This window comes from Macrobrachium nipponense, chromosome 1 (assembly GCF_015104395.2).
Source record: "Macrobrachium nipponense isolate FS-2020 chromosome 1, ASM1510439v2, whole genome shotgun sequence".
In the NCBI taxonomy this organism is placed as follows: domain Eukaryota; kingdom Metazoa; phylum Arthropoda; class Malacostraca; order Decapoda; family Palaemonidae; genus Macrobrachium; species Macrobrachium nipponense.
Window position 1 is genome coordinate 169,661,273 of NC_087200.1, and position 25,079 is coordinate 169,686,351.

The 25,079-nt window shown below is 41.4% G+C and overlaps 1 protein-coding gene across 3 annotated transcripts in view; it reads left to right on the forward strand.

Annotated features, from left to right (window-relative positions):
• Positions 1-25,079, forward strand: part of LOC135219814 (thioredoxin domain-containing protein 16-like) — a 439,137-nt gene that overhangs the window by 408,287 nt on the left and 5,771 nt on the right. For 2 of the 3 annotated variants that reach the window (XM_064256898.1, XM_064256899.1), the window contains exon 19: positions 12,235-12,375. The exons of the other annotated variant lie outside the window; for it this stretch is intronic. In XM_064256898.1, coding sequence (XP_064112968.1) covers positions 12,235-12,375 — 141 coding nt within the window. The remainder of the gene's footprint in view (positions 1-12,234; positions 12,376-25,079) is intronic. 3 annotated transcript variants of the gene reach the window in all.

Consider the following 25,079-nt stretch of genomic DNA (forward strand, 5'->3'; position numbering starts at 1 on the left):
GAGACTTCGAATTTGTTTCAAGATGAAGATAAATGACTGAATATTACTAGACTGTAAGAGTTTTAGCTTACAATTGCGTTTTTCGACTATTTCGGTAGAGTCAAAGTTGACCGAACGTGGTTTTTTTTCTATTTATCGTGATTTATATGCAAATATTTAAAAAATGAGAAAAGCTACAACCTTCAATTATTTTTTGTTGTATTTTACATGAAATTGCGCACATTTTCATATATAAAACTTTATGTAACGGCTAATTCAAAATGGTGCAAATATTACCACAATCGCACGTATGATTTTTTTTGGAAGAGTTACCGCGCGGACGTAAAGAAAATGTTATTTTTTTTCATAAATTCACCATAAATCAAAATATTGTGCCAGAGACTTCCAATTTGTTGCAAACTGAAGGTAAATGCTTGAATATTACTAGAATATAAGCAGTTTAGCTTACAATTGCGTTTTTTGACCATTTCGGTAGAGTCAAAGTTGACCGAAGGTTGAAAATTTGTCACTTATCATTTTTAATATGAAAATATTTCAAAATTGATAAAAGCTACAACCATGGGTTGTTTTTAGTTGTATTGTGCATGAAATTGCGCACATTTTCATATATAAAACTTTATGTAACGGTTAATTTAAAATGGTGCAAACATTACCACAATCGCATGTATGATTTTTTCGGAAGAGTTACCGCGCGGACGTAAGGAAAATGTTTTTTCATAAATTCACCATAAATCGAAATATTGTGCTAGAGACTTCCAATTAGTTGCAAAATTAAGGTAAAGGATTGAATATTACTAAAATATTAGCGTTTTAGCTTACAATTGCGTTTTCTGGGCTCAGCTCGTGTCGCTGCGCGAAATATCCTTTAATCTATTATTTCTAGGGTAAATGTACTAACACATACCAGAGAATAAATAAAATAAAGAAAAAGGTCAGTATAACTGACTCGCTCACCCTCCAAGAGGGTGTCGGTATGAACACTAGGCGAGTGAGACCACTACCACGAGCCAAATACCAATAGAAATCTCCCACAACAAAAACCCTCCTTGAGGAGAGCCGACCCACAGAGTGAGCAGCTCGTACTACTACTACTCCATCCCATGCTGCCGACTGCTGCGCCTCTAGTGGCCATCCTTTTCAGTTAGCACCTCACGAGCAGATGTGATATTTTTCTCTCTGTGTTTTTTGTGCCCTTTCGTTGGATTTATCTATGATGGAGCGTGCAGCTATTGCAGCAGCTAAGTTAAGTACTCAGTATTTATGGTTAGTTGGTTTTTTCCGGCCCTCGGTCAGTATTTGCCGTTTTTAGGTATAAATACGTACTCGGGGTCGGAAGCATGGCAGCATGGTTCTGCCGCGTGGTGGGTTCGTTCTCGGTCTCCCATACCTAGAACATCCCATTCTCTATGTACGCTCTATATTTATTATCCGTTTTACTTAGGGTACTGTCTACTCAGGTTTGTCATGCATGCATGTCTTTTACCTTATGTAGGCTTCTTCTTTCCAGACCCTAGTCCCGGCTCTTAGTATCGGCCTCTGACTAGCTTTGAGTGGTAGACTTTCCTTCGGGTTAGTCGTACACTCCTGGATTTTTTCTCCTACTTTATTGTTTTCTTTCTTTTATTTTATTTTATTACCATGTATTTTGTTATGGTTAGGTTAGTTGGGCGTCTGGCTTAGCCTAGGTCCTGGCTCCTTGAGCCTATGCTACCGCTCATCAGTTCGGTTGCTTCCCTATAGCATCTCTCTGATCAGTCGGTTTTGGCCCAGTGGGTCTCTATGCTACCGCTTTTCAGTTCAGTTGCTTCCCGATAGCATCTCTCTGATCAGTTGGTTGGTCCTAGGTTTAGTTGTCTTATTTTAGCCTTACCGTCTCGTGGTCACTACGCGATCACGAGACAGCCAGACGCCTGCCCAGTCCCCTTCCCCCCTCCTCCCGCTCTTCCATAGAGTCGGGGGAGGGTAGGGCAGTCTGCCCACGCTCGCTCCTCATACCCGAGCATGCCTCCCTCTCTCCCCCCAGGCGGAGGGGCCAGGGAGACGGGACAGACCCAGACTGGACGCGACCTCTCCGGCTTCTCGGTCCGGCCCGGTGGTGATGTGATGGGGGGTACTGGCCTTTCCCCCCATCCGTTGCTTCCTTGTCGCTCCGGTTCGCTCGAGCCTGTATGTCTCCTCGCTCTTCCCGACCTTACTAGGTCTCCTTTCATGATCGGAGTCCTGGCATCCAGCGGGAAGTTGTTTGTCCACCCAGTAGGGTGGACCGGAACATACAGTGGGTCCCTGCTAACCGTACCGTATTGCTGAGTTACTACACTCCGCTACGCACTGGACTTGCTCCGGTTCGTTTGAGTTTTAGGTTTAAGAGTTATTAGATTAACTATAAGTTTATCTTAAGTACCACCTTAAACCTCTTCCCCTCCCCTACATGTTTTACCGGATTCTCCGGGATTATAGCCTATTCAGGCGGGGCAGGGGGGGGTTATGCTAAAATTTTTTCCGAGCTCCGGCATGCAACGGAGTTCTTCTGTCCTTTAGCCTGTAAGTGTTATTCTTTAAGATACTCATGTGTCTTCCCACTTACAGGCCACCAACTGTGAGCATCCGGGATGCGCCGCCACACTTCAGGACCCATGTGGACACGAAGTTTGCCGGTCCCATGCTCCATGCGCGACTCTGCACGGGGACATCCAGGTCTGGTACCATGAGACGTGTACCATATGTTACGATCTGGTGAGCCAGCTTTTAGAAGGGGTGAGTATTCCATCTCCGGTAGCTGCTCCGCTTCTATTTTAGTGCTTAAGTTTTCATCATCCACTTTAACTTAAGGCATCTAAGTTTAAGTTATATTTAAGTTTTAGTTTAAGTGATTCTTAAATCTAACCTACGCCCTCTCTTCCAGGCGCCGGCAGTGAAGGATACCGCACTGGCAACCCTGCGGGCCTGGGTCGGCGGTTTTGGGAAGAACGCCGCCAAGGGTATGCCTTACATCTTGGAGAAGCGGTTGGCGCTGTTAATCTTCCCCGGAGGCAAGGCGACAGGATACGTCGACCCAGTAGAGGCGGCCCCTACTATCGCCTTCATCCAACAACAGCTGGCTGCCTCATTAACTGATCAAGACCAGGATATCTCCACAGACGTCGCGACTTTAGATATTAATGTAGAACCTATGGTAGGTGTAGACGACCTGTTGGTCGAGGTAAGTAGGGTGGACACCCAAGGGTCACCCTTGGGTGTGACTGTTTCTTCTACTCCTGCAACCTCTCCATCCTTCCAAGGCTTTACAGGTGATGAATTATATACTCCTCCTGACGCTTCGGTTAGACCTAAGGTCAAGGGTCAAGCAGTGAAATCCTTGTCTAAGACGTCGTCGTCGTCTAAGAAGTCGACTTCGGCGTCATCCTCCTCACGTAAGTCTCCGGCTGCGAATCCCGGAGCAGACAAGTCTAAAACTTCTAGCTCCGGCTCTAAGTCCTCGAGGAGTAAATCCTCCAGAGAGAGATCTCGCACTCCGGCAGAGTCACCAGTTCCGCTACCCTTGGTTCCGATTCAGAGCCACCCCTCCACCTCCGCAGCAGCTCCGGCCTTGGACTCCAATGCTGGCCTGTTGCAACAGGTGGGCGACCTGGTTGGGTCCCTAAAGAGTAGCATGGAGCAAATGATCTCTCGTCTGTCGGATAGGATTACTTCCCAGGACTCCATTATAGCCGGACTGAGAGAAGTCCCTCTAGCCTCTCCTTCACTTTCCAATACGAGTGGAACTCAGCTTCCTCCGTATGACTCGCTACCTCCGTTCTCGATGAACAATCCATGGAGAGTAGCGTCATACGCCCCCTTCCAAGACGGTCTCATTTCCATACCGGAATTCGGAACTCGGAGGATAGAGGACTTCGAGTTCTTCCCGGTAGACCTCCAGCCTCCGTTCATAGGCTACGCAAGGCTTACAGCTTCAGCCATGGTTCGGGATGATAGGGTGCCTAAGGAGACAGTCCTCTATTCACGAGACCAGGCTCAGAGAGAATGGCTCAGATGTTTAGAGGACATGGATTGTTCCAATACCAGGATACAACCTTTCAAGAGTCCCTTTACCATTTTCACAATGGATGAGAGTACCCCGCTCCCGTTCCTGACAAAGATCGCGAGGTCTACCATCCCAGCGGCCCAGAAGGGGGACTCCATGCCTCAATTGAAGGAAGCAGATCCCACATCTCCGTTGCTCCCCTCAGCCGGAGAATTGTGGGAGGACTTGCCAAACACCTTCTCAGCTGGCAAACTCAAACCGGACTGTGCTATGGAGCAGTTTGGTGAAAAGCTACCCAGGCTCCCAGATAGCCTTATTCAGGCTGAATTTGACGCAAAATCGCGACTAGCCAGATCAATTAACTCTATGGCTATGTCCGAGGTAGCAACCATAGCTTATGGCTCAGAACCGCTTTTTAAGCTCATGACCAAAGCACTGACTCAAACGGTACAGTCGGATATGTTTGAGTTTGCCACTGCTAGAACGAATTGTCGGAAGCAGAGGCAACCATTCGACATGAACCGAATAGGTTGCTCTCGTCTAACATCTGGGGAGCAGATCTCTTCCCAGAAGCTATGGTGAAGGAAGTTCAGTCAGAGGCTACGAGGCTGAACCAGAGCCTTAAGGACCGTTGGGGCCTTACAGCTAAGAGGAGACAAGACCTAACACCTAAAGGTAAGGGTCGGGGGGGGGAAACCTAGGCGCTTCCATCCTTACCAGAAGAAGCAGTCACGCTTTCCTCAGCAAGTTCCAGCGGTGCCCTTAGTGCAAACAGCCCAACCTTCCACCTCTAAGGCTCAATCACAGCCAATTTATGTGATATCCCCTCAACCTCAGCCCTCCACCTCTTACGCCATCTCTCCAGCTTACAATCAAGCCTTCGAGAGTCAAGCTTCACAGAAGTATGACCGCTCGGGTAAGGGAGGCAGAGGTAAGCGTTCCTTTCGTGGGAGAGGATCGGGAGGCCCCTTTAACAGGGAAAGCACTTCAGAGGAGGCCGAGGCGGTTACCAGAACCAATGAAGAACTTCAGGTAGGAGGGAGGCTGTTCCACTTTCGCCACCGGTGGAACTTCAGCGAATGGGCTCAGAGCATAGTGTCAAAAGCCTGGGTTGGAGCTGGTTGACGAACCCACCTCCATCCAGACCTTTCCGTCAACTTCCTTCCAAGGAATTGACAGAGTACGCAGAGGACCTCCTTCAGAAAGGAGCTATAGTGAGAGTCAAGAGATTAAAATTTCAAGGTCGCTTGTTCAGCGTGCCAAAGAAAGGCTCACAAAAAAGAAGAGTAATCTTAGACTTGTCCCGCTTAAACTTAGCCATCCGCTGCGACAAGTTCAAGATGCTCACGATCTCACAGGTGCGGACCCTACTTCCCCGTGGGGCCGTCACCACCTCTATCGATCTTACAGACGCCTACTATCATATCCCTATTGCAAGACACTTCCGTCCATATCTGGGTTTCAAGATAGGAGACCAGACATTCTCCTTCAAGGTAGTTCCCTTCGGACTCAACGTGGCACCCAGGGTGTTCACGAAACTAGCGGAAGTGGTAGTGCAACAACTCAGATCACAAGGGATTATGGTAGTAGCGTATCTCGACGATTGGTTGATCTGGGCGCCAACAGTCGAGGAATGCAACAGAGCCACACTGAAAGTGATTCAGTTCCTGGAATATCTAGGCTTCAAGATAAACAGGACCAAGTCAAGACTCACTCCAGAGTCAGACTTTCAGTGGCTGGGCATTCAATGGAATCTATCCTCCCATACTCTGTCGATTCCATCAACCAAAAGGAAAGAAATAGCGAAGTCAGTCAAGCAATTTCTAAGTCACAAACTGGCGTCAAGGAGAGCTCAGGAGAGGATCCTGGGTTCTCTCCAGTTTGCATCAGTGACAAACGTCTTAATGAAAGCCAAACTGAAAGACCTAACCAGAATCTGGCGCTCACGAGCAAATGTCAGGTCCAGGGACAAACTATCCTCAGTCCCTCTGATTCTAGAAAGAATCGACTTCAGCCGTGGGCGAAAGTCAAGAATTTGTCAGTGTCAGTACCCCTTCAGTTCCCTCCACCAGGGATTACCATCCACACAGACGCGTCCTTAAGCGGTTGGGGAGGGTATTCCCAGGTCCAAAAGGTTCAAGGAACTTGGTCACCTCAGTTCAGTCAGTTTCCATATAAACGTACTGGAGGCAATGGCAGTGTTCTTGACTCTAAAAAGGTTGCGCCCACCAAAGTACTCCCACATAAAGCTAGTTCTGGACAGCGCAGTGGTAGTACATTGTATAAACAGAGGAGGCTCCAAGTCACGTCATCTAAATCATGTGATGGTAGCCATCTTCTCCCTGGCAGACAAGTTCAGTTGGCATCTCTCCTCCACTCACATAGCTGGAGTGAGAAACGTCATAGCAGACGCGTTATCCCGATCAGTACCCCTAGAGTCGGAATGGTCTCTGGACAACAGTTCGTTCCAATGGATCCGTTCAAAGAGTCCCAGGGCTACAGGTGGATCTCTTCGCATCCCAAGCAAATCACAAGCTCCCCTGTTACGTAGCCCCCAACCTGGACCCTCTGGCCTATGCCACGGACGCCCTGGCTCTGGACTGGAACAACTGGAAGAAGATTTATGTCTTTCCTCCAGTGAATCTTCTCATGAAAGTGTTAAACAAACTCAGGACGTTCAAGGGTCAAGTGGCTCTAGTAGCCCCAGACTGGCCGAAGAGCAATTGGTATCCCCTAATTCTGGAGCTGGGCCTTCGTCCTCTTCGGATCCCCAATCCCAGGCTCTCCCAGTCAGTACAAACGAAGACTGTGTTCGCTTCCTCAGGGATTCTCAAAACCCTAACTTTATGGATTTCATGAAGTTTGCGGCAAAAAGAGATGCGAATATTGACCCTCAGAATATTCTCTTCTTGGAATCCGATAAAAGGGATTCAACTTTGAGACAGTATGATGCTGCTGTCAAAAAGTTAGCAATCTTCCTGAGAGAATCTGATATTAGAATCATGACAGTTAATTCAGCTATATCCTTTTTCAGATCCTTATTTGAAAAAGGTTTAGCAGCTAGCACGATTTACGACAAACAAGTCAGCCTTGAAAAAGATATTTCAATTTGGATTCAACATAGACTTGACGGATTCCTACTTCTCGTCTATTCCTAAGGCATGTGCTAGACTTAGACCTTCTGTAAGGCCTACGTCAGTTTCATGGTTCTTAAACGATGTTCTAAAACTGGCTTCAGAAACCGATAATGACACATGCTCGTTTATAATGCTCTTAAGGAAAACCCTGTTTTTATTAAGCTTAGCTTCAGGAGCAAGAATTTCAGAACTGTCGGCTTTATCCAGAGATCCGGATCATATTCAATTCCTTCCCACAGGGGAAGTACTACTTTCTCCGGAACGTAGCTTTTTAGCAAAGAATGAAGATCCTTTGATGAGGTGGGAACCTTGGAAGGTACTACCCCTTCCACAAGATGTATCTCTTTGCCCAGTTACAACCTTACGAGCCTTTCTGTCCAGGACCTCCTCATCCTCATCGGGTCCCCTCTTTAGGAGGGAAAAAGGTGGAACTTTATCCATTAAAGGCATCAGGCAACAAATCCTGTACTTTATTAAGCAAGCCAATCCTGACTCTTTCCCGAAAGCACATGATGTCATGGGCATAGCCACCTTCAATTAATTATTTCCAACACATGAACTTCGATGAGTTGAAAAAGTATACCGGATGGAAATCGCCGACAGTGTTCAAACGCCATTACCTTAAGTCCTTGGAAGCTCTGAAATTTTCAGCAGTAGCAGCGGGAAACATAGTTTCCCTGATTCTAGTTAATTTGTAGTAGAAGATTCAGTCCTCCTTTCTACCTGCTTCACCCAACAGTTCGTCTATTCCTACCGTGTTCATTTACATTCACCTGGTGTCTTAGCTGCTTTGATGATGATGTAGTGGGTGCCCCTTATTTTTTGCTAGGGACACTCACAGATGATTATGGATTTTGATCTCATGGATGTTACCCCCTTATTTTTATGCTAGGGGATACATCTCGATTATGATGGTTACGGGTTTTGTATATTAAGTCATATGCATTCCTTACATATTATCATCGTTGTTTAATTTGTTCATTTTAATTGCTGTTATATATTTTGATACATGCCTTTACACAGATACTATTTTGTTACATGTAAGTCAATTTAACTCTGTACATATGTAATTACCTTATGATAAGAAACATGTTTAGAATTAAGGGTAATTTAAGCATATTTCTATTTTGTATCACTGTGTATTTGTATCTTTTTAGCAATTATACTCTTTTTTATATTTACTTTATTTTTTATTTGAGACCTATTCTGTTTTATTTTATTTCTTTTGTTACAATCTTGTGCTATTTCTCTGGTACGATTTCGCGCAGCGACACGAGCTGAGCCCAGAAAAGGGATTTTGACGTAAGGAAAAATCTATTTCTGGGCGATTGGCTCGTGTCGCCAGCGAAATCCCACCCTACCCATCCCTTCGCCCAAGATTGTCTGCTAACTTCAGGATGGCCACTAGAGGCGCAGCAGTCGGCAGCATGGGATGGAGTAGTAGTAGTACGAGCTGCTCACTCTGTGGGTCGGCTCTCCTCATGGAGGGTTTTTGTTGTGGGAGATTTCTATTGGTATTTGGCTCGTGGTAGTGGTCTCACTCGCCTAGTGTTCATACCGACACCCTCTTGGAGGGTGAGCGAGTCAGTTATACTGACCTTTTTCTTTATTTTATTTATTCTCTGGTATGTGTTAGTACATTTACCCTAGAAATAATAGATTAAAGGATATTTCGCTGGCGACACGAGCCAATCGCCCAGAAATAGATTTTTCCTTACGTCAAAATCCCTTTTTCGACCATTTCGATAGAGTCAAAGTTGACCGAAGGTTGAAATTTTGGCACTTATCGTTATTTATATGAAAATATCTCAAAACTGATAAAAGCTACAATCATGAATATTTTTTTGTTGTATTCTTCATAAAAATGCGCACATTTTCATATATAATACTCCATGTAACGGCTAATTTAAAATGGTACAAAAATTATGTCAAAGTGACGAAATAATTTCCGAGATGTGTCACAGATACTTTTTAGTGCGGCAAGAAAGAAATTCGCGCTTGCGCGCCTGCGTAACGATTGTAAATAAAACAATACCTTGATCCGTGAACTCCCAGCATCCCCCAAGGCGCGTGATTCAAGAGTTTTTGGCTGGTAGGCCTAAAAGTATTTTTCCGCGAATTTTTAAAAAAACTTTTGTATGTCGACGTAAAATACGTCCAGTCGGCACCCGAGAGACAAAAAATGTCGACGTAAAATACGTCCAGTCGGCGTTTAAGGGTTAATTGACTTTTTCCTTTGTAATTCCTTTTAATGATACAGCGTCAATAACCTCGTCGTTGCGACGCCAGTAGATCTAACAAATCAATCAATCAATCTTGACGATACATGGTAGCAGAAACTGGAGCCATCACCCTCCTGAACACCTGAGGTGCTGTGGTCAGCCCAAAACAGAGAACTTTGAACTGGAAGGTTCCCAGTGGGCCCGAGAAACGAAGGAATCTCCGAGATTCCGGATGTATTGGAACTTGGAGATATACATCCTTGAGGTCCACTGACACCATCCACTCGTGTTTTCGGATTGACCCCAGCACCGACTGAGTCGTTTTCATGCAAAACTTCGTGGAAACTATAAAGCGGTTCAAGCCCGAAAGATTTATGATGGGCTTCTAAGAACCATCTGACTTGGAGGTTACAGAGATCTTACTGTAAAATGGAGGTTATTGAGATCTGACTGTAAAACCCTGGAGTGGGGGGAGCTAGTTCTAAGACTCCCTTGTCCCACATAGAGTGAATCTCCATCACCAAAGCCATCCCTTTGATGGAAGACAGGGAATAGCTTGCAAGAACCAACGGGGATTTGGATAGTGGAGGGGCACAACAGAAAGGGATCTTGTACCCCACTCTTAAAAGCTCCACCACCCAACTCTCCGCACCCCACTTCTCCCAGATTGTTACAAAGGGGGGCAAGCATCCTCCTACTGGTTTCGACGAGGTTAGTAACTCCTATCTCCAAAAACCCTTCTTCCCAGAAGAGGGCTTTTTGGAGGCAGATGAGGGTTTGGAAGAGAACCTGACTTTCTTGGGGGACCTAGCCGGGGAAGATGACCCAGAGCACTTACCTGGAGAAAACATATGCACACCTTCAGGGGACCTAGCACTTTGAGCAGCCACTCAAATTATGGCTTGTTGAGATTTAATCACTGAAGCAGAGGAAACAAAATTTACCATGGAGGAGACATCCTCCTCCTTGAAGAGACTGTCACAGAGTGCGAGAGGAGCCCTGGACAAATCCCGCTTATGAATCTCTGGGAAGTGAGGGGGGAGATGGCTCAGGTAAAGATCCCTCCTCTTCTTGCCAACAAAATTAGTGCAACTCGCTAAGACATTAGCCTGATGAGCTAACCTTGTCGATACAGATGTAAGGTTGTTGAAGAGACCGGGATCCGAAGGGGTATACCCGTCCTGTTTTAAGAAGCCCATGAGGCCCGAAAGCATCCAGATAGTGTGGGAGAGAGCCTCAGATTAATTCCTGAAGGTGTCTTCAAGCAAAGCTGTTTCTCTCACCGAAATACCAACCAACGTGTTCCCTGTCAGGGCCTTGGGATGGAGCGCCTCCACCGACTCGTTAAGATGTGACCTAAAACCCGAAGAGGGGTTACTCGCTACACTATATAAAGGCTTGCGACTGGGAATAATAGCTGAGTCCTGCTTACCTGCCCCCACTACTGCAGCTAACCGACAGTCTGCCTCCCTCAGGGATTGTTCAACATGACCAAACCAAGGCAACTTACAAGAAGGATGAGAAACCAAAGGTTTGGTAGAGAACAGTATCTCGAACATTGCTTGGTTTGGTTTAAAAGGTTCCTTATCAACTCTCGACTGGGAAAACAAATGGTGAATGAGGTCTATCATACTTCTATACTTGCTGTCTCCTGCGAGAGGACAGCCTGCTACTGAAGGGGGAGGACCTAAGTCCTCTACTGCAAAATCTCTATCTACATCTTCCGCATACCTCGGAGTGGGAGGAGAAGCAGAGGCAAGATGGACTTCGGAACACCACCCTGTACAGACGGAGAACCTGACCCTTCTTGGCCTATGCCTAAAGAATGAACGAGAGACATCAAACCCGCACTTGCGCCAACCACAAATTGTTGCGCAAAATCGGCTCCCTTACCAGCAGGAGCGGTAAGCATTGGACGACCAAAGGGAACCTGCGGAGTCAAATCACCACCTCATGACCATGACTCAACAACTTAGCTTGAACCAAACCAGCACTATCCAAGGGAAATTTTCCACGAGCAAGCGAAGGAGACACTCCAACTATTTGCATGTTCTAACAATTCTCGGGCATTCCATTGAGGTGTGAGAGATGTGTATTTCTGGTGATAGAAGTTCACTCTCGACGTGGTTTGGAAGTCACGTAAAGCCGTTGGTCCCATTGCTGAATAATCTCTAGTTCCATGCAACGTAAAAACATCATACAAACAATCTAACTGTTCACGGGGGGGGGGGGGGGGTTCTGGTACGCATCCCCCACGAATATGGGGGGACCACTGTACTACCTTAAAATAATTGTCCATCTATTTTAATAATTTACTACTTACATGTTTTATTTATTATTTTGTTTATTTATTTTTTTTCTAATAAATGATCTCTTCTTTTTGCATATCCTATTACCTTATGTTACTTCTTTTAAATGAACAACATATTCTTTGGAAGCTTGAATTTCAAGTCAGTGGCCCCTGTTGGCTTGTTCGATATAAATATGGTTCATCCTCAGAATAATAATAACAATAATAAGGAACATGGAAAAACTAGATGCCAAATAGCTCCAGGACTAATGCAGAAGTGTGTGCTACTAGAAACAGTGCACATAGTGGGAAAAGTGATGGACTCCTAAGGAGGGAGGATGCAACCCAGAACCCCTCACTGTAAAAACCACCCAGTTGAATAGGATGACTATGATAGACAAAAATAAATAAATAGATTAATAGTAATACTAATGATTAATGATAATAATAAATTGGGATCATGAGAAAGGATGGTGTGAGAATTTTTATCTTTACTAATTTATTAGTCGATTGAAATCACTGTATTTAAAAGTAAGTCAGCTGATTGAATGAGTGACATTTCAGTGGTTTTGGGAGAAAATGACTGGGAGCCACGTCTACCAGGATTTGACTTCATCAAGTTCATGATGGAGGATGAAGACAGAGATGCAGAAGATCAACTTATGATGGAGATGGAAAGTGACTTGAGCTCCAATTCACAACGTGGTGAGTGTTGTTATTGCATAGATTTATATGATTATAATGGTTTGAAGTGAAGTTTTCTGTTGGTTCCTTTGGGATTTTACCTCTTTCATTTCCTTCCCTTCTCCCTCTTTCTTTCTATCTGATAAGGAAAAGATGAGAAAATTGGCCTATCAATCTGGTAGCCCGAGTTCGCTTCCCGCTGCTCCCAGTGAGGAACCAGAAGAATTTATTTCTGGTAATTAGAAATTCATTTCAGTATATAATGTAATTGGGATCACACAATAAGCTGTAGTTCCCATTGCTAAGTGTTTATTTATGTTGGTTCCTAGCCACATTAATAAACACCTAAATTCGGGCCATCCCTAGAGAGCTGTTAATCAGCTCAGTGGTCTGGTTGAACTAAAATATACTTATCAGCTCACAAATGTATGGATATATATTCTGGTGGTCTACTGACAGGTGTATGAATCAAGATAAAGTGCTTATTCTTTTCTTAACATTTTGAGCTCACTAGCTAAAAGATTTTGAAGATACGTAGATACTTTTATGTCAGCTTAGATTACTTTGTTTAGGTCAAGTATTAGAAACTGCATAGTTCATGCAAGACTGATATTGCCCTCAAAAACAAATAAATGCAATATGAACAGGTTTAAAGTATATTTTTCTTTTTCTGCTTTCTTACTCATTTACCATGTATGGTAGCTTACATATTAGGCTAAATGAAATGAAAATTCAAAATATTTGAGGGAAACATTTGGTATTCATCTAATCCAAGAAAATTTTGTTTAACTTCATAGTTAGTCTTGATGAGCAAAACATTTTGGAGTCTTCAAATATTCACTCACCACAGACAACATAAAAGCAGTAGTGATTCACCGTAGATCTTTTGAGTCCTGAATTGTTATTACCCTTCATAATTTTGTAGTTTTCTTATATTAAAGTGGATACTTGATTTGAGGAGAACTTTAAAATTTTACATGCATAATTTTAGGCTGAACGGTCATTACATAACTTGTTTGTAAAACCATATTTATTCAATCAGATATGTGGGTATTGTAGAGCATGAGTGAAAGAACAAGGTAAGGATGCTAGTCTATATAGGTCTAGGTCTACTATGAATTTCCTTCATCATACTAGATTAATCCTCTTGCGCACACGCCAAAAATGTAGGGGTGTAAGGTACACGACTATTCCCCTAGGCCAAAAAGAACACGTATGGAAAAGTTTTTGGAAAAATTCGGTCCAATATATAACTGATATATGCTTCTGGTTAGTCTTATTATGTCAGCAAATGATTGAATTACTTCCTAAAGCAATCAGAACATCTTTATGAGGCTTATAAATAATAAAAACAACGTGATGAACATGAAGTTTTTAAGAAAAATCATAGATATTTTTTGGAAATAATCATGAAAAATATAATAATTAGGTTTGTGGAGATTTATACCTAAATTGTGCGGAAATGTTTGATCTTTCACGTGGAAGCAATAATTTGCTATAAATGTGTTTGCTAATGAGCTGTAGTTGATTGAAATATGCTCATTTTTTACAGAGTGCAATTTTCAGATTTTCCAACATACTTACATTGACGTTTTGTATCGTAGCTAAGTAAGCTAGCGGTGTCGGGTTTGCATTTTCTTCGAGATTCTGATGTGATTTTTTTGGGAATTTTCCCAAAAATAACTTGCATATGTTGCACCTGGCGCATCATCTGTGCACTTACAGAACAAAATTTATTGACGCGCTACGCGTCATCATGTCACGAGACGGTTAACGTCTTACTGATTCACTACACTATTAGATTATGATTAGTATAAGTAGGATACTATTTAGATTATAAAACCTTTTTATTTTCTAGGTGAAACTTACCCTCTATCATTAGCTTGATCTGTGGCTACTTGGTGCAGGTTTGACAAGTGTTAAAATTGAAACAATTGTTAATGAAAGCTCCCAGTAGATACTCCCACTCTTTGGAGCATGGGGGTAAGACAGCAAATGTTTTAGTTGTTATTCTTTGTTAGTCAGCAAATATGGGTGGCCTTGTAAACAAGTGCACTGAAATTTGTTCGTTTTCTTGGTTAATGAATGGATTGTCTGGATTTTGGTCTGTATTTGCCAATGTGGATTCTTCTTCCCAATCTTTCCTATCAAAATCTGAGTGATTTTGTAAGATGAGTAGTTGCATGAGCAGACTGAGTTCAGTGACGTACATACACACATGAACTATGCATGGATCATTGAGAGGTGAATTGTGATTCAGACAACCTTTGTGATCATTGCAAGGATTGGTCTTTGGAAGAGATAGAGAAGGTAATAAATTGCTGAATTAGAAGAGAAGGATAAGGTGATAAATTGCTGAATTAGAAGAGAAGGATAGACTTTATAGTGTAAACAGAACAGGTAGTCTTGAATCAAGGTTTTCTTTAGAATGACTGACCAAGAAGATAGAGATAAGCCTATAGTTTCATCTCTAGTGGATATAGATCCTTCTACATACACCCAAATGTGAGCTCAGGGCAGTAGGTTAGATTTAATGCAGTTAGTTATTGATTCTGTTAAGTCTAGAATTGAATTTTAGATATTGATTTGAGTCTTTTGCTTTGAATGTGTCCAGTGCATTGGCAGGAACAGAGTCCCCTTGTTCCTTTGGCCTCTCCACGGATGCAGCCTTGCCTTTTACCTTGGTACCCTTGCTAACAGGCCTGCTAGTCCCAGGATGTTCAAGGACTGTGCCCTTTGTCTCGAGCCTTTGCTGTTGATCCTCGACGAACAGTTATGGTAGGTCTATTTCGTCAATGGGTCTAAACTTTATGTTTGACCCCATTGTCCCACAGATAACTGATTGCAGACCATAGTGAGTGTAGCCGTTATGCCTGCAACTATCACTAGCAGCCCTGAGTCAGTAGTTAGGCTATCAGCAGTAAGCGTTCGTGCCAGTTCTCAGCTTTGATCACCGATAGTCCAAGTTTTGTTTTTGATAGGCCACTTGTTATGTCCATGCCCAGGCTTTTGTGGTTTTTATGGACTTTTTCAAGCTTAGGCTAAGTGTGACCGTGCCAGATATTTGCATTTGCCTGTTAGACCGGCAGTTCCTGCAAGGTGTTGAGTCTGCATACAGTTCAGCATTTGTCTCCGGTCTGTGCAAGGTGTTGAGGCTGTGCAAGGCATTTTTGAGTTCACGAGGCATCAGCGAGTCTGCAAGGCCAGCACAAGTCCTCAGGCCAGCAGCGAGCCTGTATGGCCAGCAGGGAGCCACACGCGTGTCATTGAGCCCACATGGGTGTCAGTGAGTCGACGCGGGTGTCATCAAGCCCACATGGATGTCAGTGAGTCCACACGGATGTCATCGAGCCCACACGGGTATCAGCGATTCAGCATGAGGCATTAAAGCATCCGTGAGGGGATCAGTGAGTCTGCACAGGTGTTAGCTAGTACTGTGGCAGGATCACAAATTAAAACAAAAATTCAAGACACATGTACTCACCATATACTTTGAGACTCAGGGCGCGGAGCTGCACTGTCCACTGGATACAGCCGTCATAACACAACACACCAACAAACAACCAAGGACTGCAACCAAACAACAATTCAACAACTATACAAGAAAAGACCACTGCACAAACAATCACTAACAACATGAAAAAAATCAACACGATGAGTTAACACAAATACAACCCCCTAACAACTTTGGAACACACAACTACAACAGTTTATACACAACAGAAAATCAACCACAACCTTTAACAACACAGCCACAACAACTCTACAATCTCAATATCCACAGCAAAACAACAATTAAAAAAAAAAAAAAAAAAAAAAAAAAAAACACACAACAACTGACCATCAAGAAATTCCAGACTACTGCCCAAAACTGTCCAGTCCAGACACTGATCCAAGACTGACTGACCTCGCTGACTGACTCGGCAGCCGCACCAGCAGATAACCCAGAACTCACCAACTAGCAATTTAATTGTTAACCATCCATCCACCAATTACGCCCTATCTCTCTCTCTCCCACTCATTTTTGGAAAATCACAAACACATACTACATGATCTTACGGTGACACCAACCACGGAACTACACGATCCTAACAGCGACACCAACCACGAAACTTTCTCTCTCTCATGCAACCTTTGAAGACGTTGTCAAATGGCGCAAACAGATCGTTTCTCCATATTACCTCCCCCATTACATTTGACGTCTCCTTACACCTTGCTCCATCCACACTAAATCGCCTTTCGCAACACCCAAGGATGCTTGGAGGCAAGCCCCCTGGATTCGTTTGAGGCCCCTCATACATTCTCTCAGTCGCATTGCCATTTGCTTCTTCCAAACCACTTTCTTCCAGACTTACATTAAACTTTCTTCCAGACTTACATTATTTCCTTTACTACTGTCCTCCAAAATCCCATTCACCATCTCATCTACCCCTTCTAACTTTTATCCTAATATCTCCCTTATTTCTGCTCCCAAACCACTCAGTTCATCCATATTTCTGTTAAACCCTTGCAAAGCTTCATCCATACCACCAACTTCTTCCCTACTACTCAGTTCCCTTCCCACTGAAATCTCACTCACCCCTGCAAATTTCAAACCCATACATTCTATAGTATATATCATTCATTCCCTCAAAGTCATCTGTATTACACACCTTATCAACTGTTTATACTCTAACATTAACACCCTAATCATGCAGTTCACGCTTCTCCCTTTCATTCCCTTTCCTTACACTCTTTCATTTACTTCTATACTCAACTAATACCAACTATCGATCTCCCAGACTCTTTTGTTCACTGACACTCAGCTCATACTTATTCAACCTCAACCATTCACCCATCGCATTCTCCCGAACATACTATCGCATACTAAAGGACCCATGCAACTTCTTCTCCATGACTGCATTATCACCCATCATTCAAGTTTGAGTCCTTTTGGGCAGCCAATGGAAAGGCTAGACATTTGACTCCCATTTGAATTGCTTTTTGTGAATAATGTGAACGTTAAATGAAAGTGTATTAACCCTCTTATGCCGGAGCGGTAAATAAAAAATTGTCTCCCGTGTGCCGGAGGGGTTTCGGAGTGAGCGCGGAAGCGGAAAAAATATTTTTTTCAAAATATCACAGCGCGCTTAGTTTTCAAGTTTAAGAGTTCATTTTTTGCTCCTTTTTTTTGTCATTGCCTGAAGTTTAGTATGCAACCATCAGAAATGAAAAACATTATCATTATCATATATAAATAATGCAATATATGATAGCGCAAAAACGAAATTTCATATATAATTGTATTCAAATCGCGCTGTGCGCAAAACGGTTAAAGGTAACAAGTTACTTTTTTTTCGTTGTAATGTACACTAAATTGCGATCATTTTGGTATATAACACATTGTAAAACGATCAAAGCAACACAGAGAAAATATTATCACAAAATAATGCATGAATTTGTAATGCGCGGACATAAACAAATATTCTTTTCAAAAAGTCACCATAAATCTAAATATTGTCCTAGAGACTTCCAATTTCTTTCAAAATGAAGACAAATGATTGAATATTACTATACTGTAAGAGTATTAGCTTACAATTGCAGTTTTCGACCATATCTGACGAGTTAAAGTTGACCGAATGTAGAATTTTTTTTTATATATTATTTATATGCAATTATTTTGGAAATAAGAAAAGCTACAACCTTCAAATATTTTTTGTTTTATTCTACATAAAATTGCGCACATTTTCATATATAAAACTCTATGAAATGCCTAATATGAAACGGAGCAAATATTCCAAGAAAAGGACGTACGCATTTCGGAGGGAAGGAAAGATTTTTTTTTAAATTCACCATAAATCTAAATATTTTGCTAGAGACTTCGAATTAGTTTCAAGATGAAGATAAATGACTGAATATTACTAGACTGTAAGAGTTTTAGCTTACAATTGCGTTTTTCGACCATTTCGGTAGAGTCAAAGTTGACCGAACGTGGTTTTTTTTTCTATTTATCGTGATTTATATGCAAATATTTCAAAAATGAGAAAAGCTACAACCTTCAATTAAAAAGCTACAACCTTCAATTATTTTTGGTTGTATTCTACATAAAATTGCGCACATTTTCATATATAAAACTTTATGTAACGGCTAATTTAAAATGGTGCAAACATTTCCACAATCGCACGTATGATTTTTTCGGAAGAGTTACCGCGCGGACGTAAAGAAAATGTTATTTTTTTCATAAATTCACCATAAATCAAAATATTGTGCTAGAGACTTCCAATTTGTTGCAAAATGAAGGTAAATGCTAGAATATTACTAGAATATACGCGTTTTAGCTTAAAATTGCGTTTTTCGACCATTTCGGTAGAGTCAAATTTGACCGAAGGTTGAAATTTTGGCAATTATCGTTATTTATATGAAAATATCTCAAAACTGATAAAAGCTAGAACCATGGGTTGTTTTTAGTTGTATTGTGCATGAAATTGCGCACATTTCCATATATAAAACTTTATATAACGGCTAATTTTAAAATGGTGCAAACATTACCACAATCGCATGTATGATTTTTTTCGGAAGAGTTACCGCGCGGACGTAAGGAAAAAGTTTTTTCATAAATTCACCATAAATCGAAATATTGTGCTAGAGACTTCCAATTAGTTGCAAAATTAAGGTAAAGGATTGAATATTACTAAAATATAAGAGTTTTAGCTTACAAATGCGTTTTTCGATCATTTAGGTAGTGTCAAAGTTGACCGAAAGTTGAAATTTTGGCAATTATCATTATTTATATGATAATATCTCAAAACTGATAAAAGCTACAATCATGAGTATTTTATTGTTGTATTCTACATAAAAATGCGCACATTTTCAAATATAATACTTCATGTAACGGCTAATTTACAATGGTACAAAAATTATGTCAGTGACGAAATAATTTCCGAGATGTGTCACAGATACTTTTTAGTGCGGCAAGAAAGAAATTCGCGCTTGCGCGCCTGCGTAACGATTGTAAACAAAACAACACCTTGATCTGTGAACTCCCAGCATCCCCTAAGGTGCGTGATTCAAAAGTTTTAGGCTGGTAGGCCTATAAGTATTTTTCCGCGAATTTAAAAAAAAACTTTTGTAAGTCGACGTAAAAATACATCCAGTCGGCACATGGGAGACAAAAAATGTCGACGTAAAATACGTCCAGTCGGCGTAAGAGGGTTAACATAACATTTTGACTATGAGTAATGAACCAGTTTTATGCATGTAGAGTGTGTCTTCCTTTATACAATTTATGGTTTAGCACTGGTTGAGAACTTCATTAAAAGGTCTTATCATAACTGATTAAAATTACACTACAGTGGTACCTCGGGATACGAAATTAATCCGTTCCGAGGCGGCCTTTGTATTATGAGTTTTTCGTATCTTGGAACATATTTTACATGTAAAATGGCTAATCCGTTCCAAGCCCTCCAAAAACACCGCAGTCAATTATATTTCCAGGCCTAAAACACATGTTCTAGGGTTACAACGCCGATCCGACGGAAGAAATATGACTCCAAAAAGGCAAAATACTGTACATACTTGAGTAATATTCAACTGCATGTAATGTTCAACCCCATTTTTACTGCATATATTAGGACTTTAGCATATGTCCCTTAGCAATAAGCCTAGCCTATGTTAGCGGTTGCTACTGTAGCCTAGTCTATGATTCTGGCATCTAAACCTAAGAGCTAAAAGCTTAGAATATGCCAATAAAATGTATAAATAACCAGTATGTACTCATTTCAAATAATTATTAATTAATCATTAACTATAATACACAAACAAACAAAAAACATACCTTCCAATCGATTGTTTACATTCAGCTCTTACCCGTCTTACGAGTATCGAACGAGCGCCAAGCAATCATTTTTCCTAGCACACAGTAAGCCATAAATTGTCATTAGTATCTCTCTTCAACTAATGCAACTACCAAACAGTATAATAACCATTCATTTCTATTCTTTATTCTATCTTTACCTTATGGAGATACCGAGTTACTGACAGCTATAATGAAACATACGTATACGTAACGTAATAATAAAACAGAAGAAGAATTCTAAAAAATACGTATTTGTTGGCAGTCTGATTTATTTTATATTTTATGATATCTAATTCACAATTTTTTTATTAAATGTATTGCATGTACTCATTTCAAATAATTATTAAGTAACCATTAACTATAATAAACAAACAAAAAAAAGCTTCCAAACGTCTGTTTACATCCAGCACTTACGAGTATCGAACGATCGACAAGCAATCACTTTACACAGTAAGCCATAAATTTTCATTATCTCTCTTCAACTACTGAAACTACCAAACAGTATAATAATCATTCATTTCTATCCTTTATTCTATCTTTATCTAATGTTTTTTTTTTATTAAATGTATTGCATGAATAATTTTTTCAATTTACAGCATCCTTTTACCAATAGAATACTTGAAGCATAAGGGGTAGATGCTGACCAATAGGAGAGCAGGACCTTATGGAGTGACTAGCATCAGGAACCAATAGGAGAGCAGGAGGATGGTGGCGAGTTTACTCAGTTGGCGGCGCGGGAGTTTTAAAATTGTTCTCGGTGGTCCGGGCGAATCTCGGGACTTTACAGCAACAACCTTTCGTATCTTGAAAACTTTTCGTTTGTAGAGCAGTAAAATTTTTCGCATTGGCTTTCGTATCTCGAGTTTTTCGTAAGTAGAGCCTTTCGTATCTCGAGGTACTACTGTATACTATAACTGCATTGGTTGTATATTTATGTAAGCAAATTAATATGAGAAAATAGTTATTTTGAAATAATATGATTGAAGTTATTTTGTCAGTTATAATAAAAACAGGTTTTGACAGAGGAAAAACCTATTTTTGGTAGTAGCTGTTGAGTCCTCAAGGAGTACCCTTTCCTTGGTCTATCCAGAACTCCATGGTGACCAGACTAATGTCAAAGAACTCTCTTTTAGCTGGACTTGTGGCCGGGTATTGTGTCGTTATGATAAACATTGTAACACATGATAGAGTATAAATGGACTCAGGGTAAGAGGGCACTTTCTCTTATCCTTACTGAATGCTCAACCCAGTTTACGTACATCAAAACCAGCAAGAAGTGGCTATGCACTTATGCGGCATCATATTATTTACATTTGACCAACAATGGACCAAGAAGCCATTACTTTCTGTTGATCGATGCAAGATAATCCCTTACCCAAAGCCCATGTCTTTTCATCAGGTTTTGAGGACTTAACAGTGACCACTAAAAATAGGTATTTCGTATGTCAAAAACCTGTTTGTTAATACTGTCTTGTCCTCAAGGTGCTTTACAAAGAAATTGACAGGTGACAAAAAGCTCTTGAATTTTAATCTCAACAACCCAAAAACATTTCTGGTCCAGGATCAAGCCAAAAGTTCCAGATCCCATTTTATATTCCAAATACCTTTAGGTTTGGTTGCAAAGAACAAGAAACTAAGTGTGAAGTTCTGTGGTTTAAGTATATCTTAGTCTTACCAGACTACTGAGCAGATTAACAGCTCTCATAGGGTTGGCTTGAAGGATTAGATATTTTTACGTGACTACAAACCAATTGGTTACTCAGCAATGAAACCTACAGCTTAGTATTGTAGGATCTGAAAGACATCAAGAAATGAATTTCTATCACCAGAAATAAATTTCTCGGATTCTGCGTTGGCAGAGTGGGGAATCAAACCCAGACCCTGAGATCGGCAGTCGAGCACGTAACCAACTCATCCAACGAGGAACTAGTTCAGTGGCGACTTACCTAAGTATGCTGGGTTTGGTTGCATTATTGTCAAACTTTCCCCAGCAATAGTCATCATACCCGCTTGTTAGGAAGACCATGGTTTGCTGCTGTAGTGCCTATGGGTCAGGAGAGGTAGGACATTATTATGAGCTGTTTAAGCTCACCATAGGTTATCGGGCCGACCTGTGCGTCCAGCCACAGGGTGATGCAGTCGATGACCTCTTCTGGTAGAGTTGATACGATGATGTCAGCTTTGGTCCCCTCAACCATGACCCCTGCGATACTGAACTGGGCCTCCACCCGATAGAACCACAAGGCCGTATTCGGGTAGGAGAAGGGTGGCAATTTGATGGACTAGGTGGCAGATGTCCGTGAAGGTGTGGTGGAGTTTGGGAGTGTCAGGGTTCCCTCCAAGGAATTGTGAACTGTGGCGTCCATTAATGGTGTTGGCTACGGTCGACATGTGTCATTAATGGCAGGCCAAACCCTCTGAGAGATGCCAAAACACACCTGGGGATGATGTGCTGTAGTGAGTCCATTAATGGCGTTGGTGTCGACCGCAGAAAGGAGCTTTCAGAGACCTAGGCTGTGTCACCGCCGTATGGTTCTGTTAAAGGTTGTCTGAAGGTGAGTGGCCATAATTAGTCCGTTAATGGCTGAATCCAAAACCACTGAGTCACCGTCCAATCCGGGAGGTCACCAGTTGTGAGGTCTAGACAAAGAGGCAGGTAGCACAGTACTAAATTTTATTTCAGGTAAACGGGGTTTATAAAGACGGCAGCAGATGGATATGCAGTACCCAACCTGAACCGAGAGAAAACTGGGTCGGTGCCAGCATATTTGTGTTTTTATAGACATACATACATGAATATTTATGGTAACAATTATTAGATACATATGAGTTATATGTCAGCGGCAAGGCTGGAGAATACTCAACAGAATGGTATAAAGTAAAATGCAGCTACAACAATTATGTACAAGATTATATGGAAAAAGCATTGTCCTTACAATGTCAACTCATAGTTAGGCTAATATTTTTGCCCAGGTTGTTTGTTGTTTTTTATCTGTCCCTAGGCTATTTGGTTTATTTATGTATGAAAGTAACTTTCCAAAGTGAAAGTTACCGATGTGAAACTTTAAAAGTTAGGCTATCACCTAGCATAGGTTATTGTCTAACCCATATTAATTAATTCTTTAAGGATATGGGATTAACCAGGCATAATATGTAGAATTAAAAGCTAGGTTACTACCTTGTAAAACACTTACTAATGTGTAACTTTATAGTTAGGCTATCACATAGTCTAGGTTATTGTCTAAGTCAGATGATTCAATTCCCTTTTAAGGGTACGTATGCGCACGATAGCCTAGAGTACTAAGACTATGCTTAAGTATACAGGTTATATAAAAGGAAAAAGTCTGTAGCCTTTTATCTAATCCTAAGGTCTTTGATATAAACTTAGGTTACTGCTTAGGCCCATATCCTAACACGATGTCTTTAAATCTTACCTTAATTGAGGTTACTACTTATTCCAGGTTATTTTTGTTCACCCTTAAGGATATATAATCCTAGGTTGTAGGCTACTGTCTAGTAGGCTATTACAGACATCATTATTTGAAAGGATTATCCATATTATTAATTAATTTATTAATAATAATTGTTGAACATTTCTATAGATAAAACTTCTAAATAGAAGGATATATTCTTCAAAACAATTTGCACGTTTACATAACGATCATACATCATGAGAAGTGCTGACATGTGCTCACAAAAAAGCTGGTTGATGGATTTCCACACACAGTTAAGTCATTGTTCCACAGTCTTAACTAAAAAAATTGGGTAGTTTACAGTTTAATTGGCCAGATTGCGCAAAACCTTTTGCCCGGCCCATAATCCCTCCGCCAAGGTAAGTAGTCCCTTTGACCTGGAAGACCTACAACGACCCGCGAGGTGCGACTATTCAAAATAGTCAAACAGTCAACATGGTGTTGACGTCTACTCCTCATCCCGTCTGTCACACATTGTTTTTGCAGCTGCTAACCTGGTTACGTTTTCGGACTTGATCAATTTCTGTGACGATATTGACGTGTTACATTCGTTCTTTTTTAAAAGTGACCTTTTAGGCGATTTTAGTGGTCATTATGAATACTGCAAAGAGGGAACAATGAGCCTTGTGAAAGAGGAAGACAGTTTTGTGCCCTAAGTCAGGTCAGTGTAGTTGTTTGGTTAGGTCACAACCTTTGTTATCATACTGGTGGTCCCCAGTCAGGTTATGGTACTTGTCCTAAGTCTAATTAGGTTGGTTTGTTTGGTTAGGTCACAATCATTGTTACCATACTGGGGGGTCCAGGGGGGCATAGGCCCTCGGCCAGGTTAGGGCACGCACCCTAAGTCAGGTTAGGTTGGTTCGTTTGGTTAAGACTGGTTTACACGTGGATAGTTCACTGGTGCCAGTAACTAGCGGCAAGTAAACTTTGCAGGATAGTAAGCGTTAGCACGAGGACAGTGTTTGGGTAGAAGTTGCTGCCAGTAGCGAGCCAGAACCATTGTCAAGTAGCGTATATTTAGTGATGAAGGCATATTAAATGACTGATGAAAACACTGATATTTCATTTCTCTCCAAGCTATTTGTTGCTTAATATGTGTATTTTTTAGTTTGATTTTCAAACTAACAAAAAAAAAAAAAAAAAAACGTAACTTACCAAATTTGTTGATGAGGCTCGGCTTATTGTTGCATCCCATAAGAATGAATCGGCTCTCTTAAACCAAGACAGTTGAGGATGGTAAATATCCTCTACTCCTGCTCCACTTTTCTTAGATTTTTCCACTTTTATTAACTCTTGCCTGTAAACACTTCAGTTTTGATTTTCTTTCTTAAAAAATCAAGGTTGGGAATGTTTACTTCCAATTCAATCAGACCATCTCTTATTTCTTGAAGAGCTACATCCCTCTTATTACGATTCAT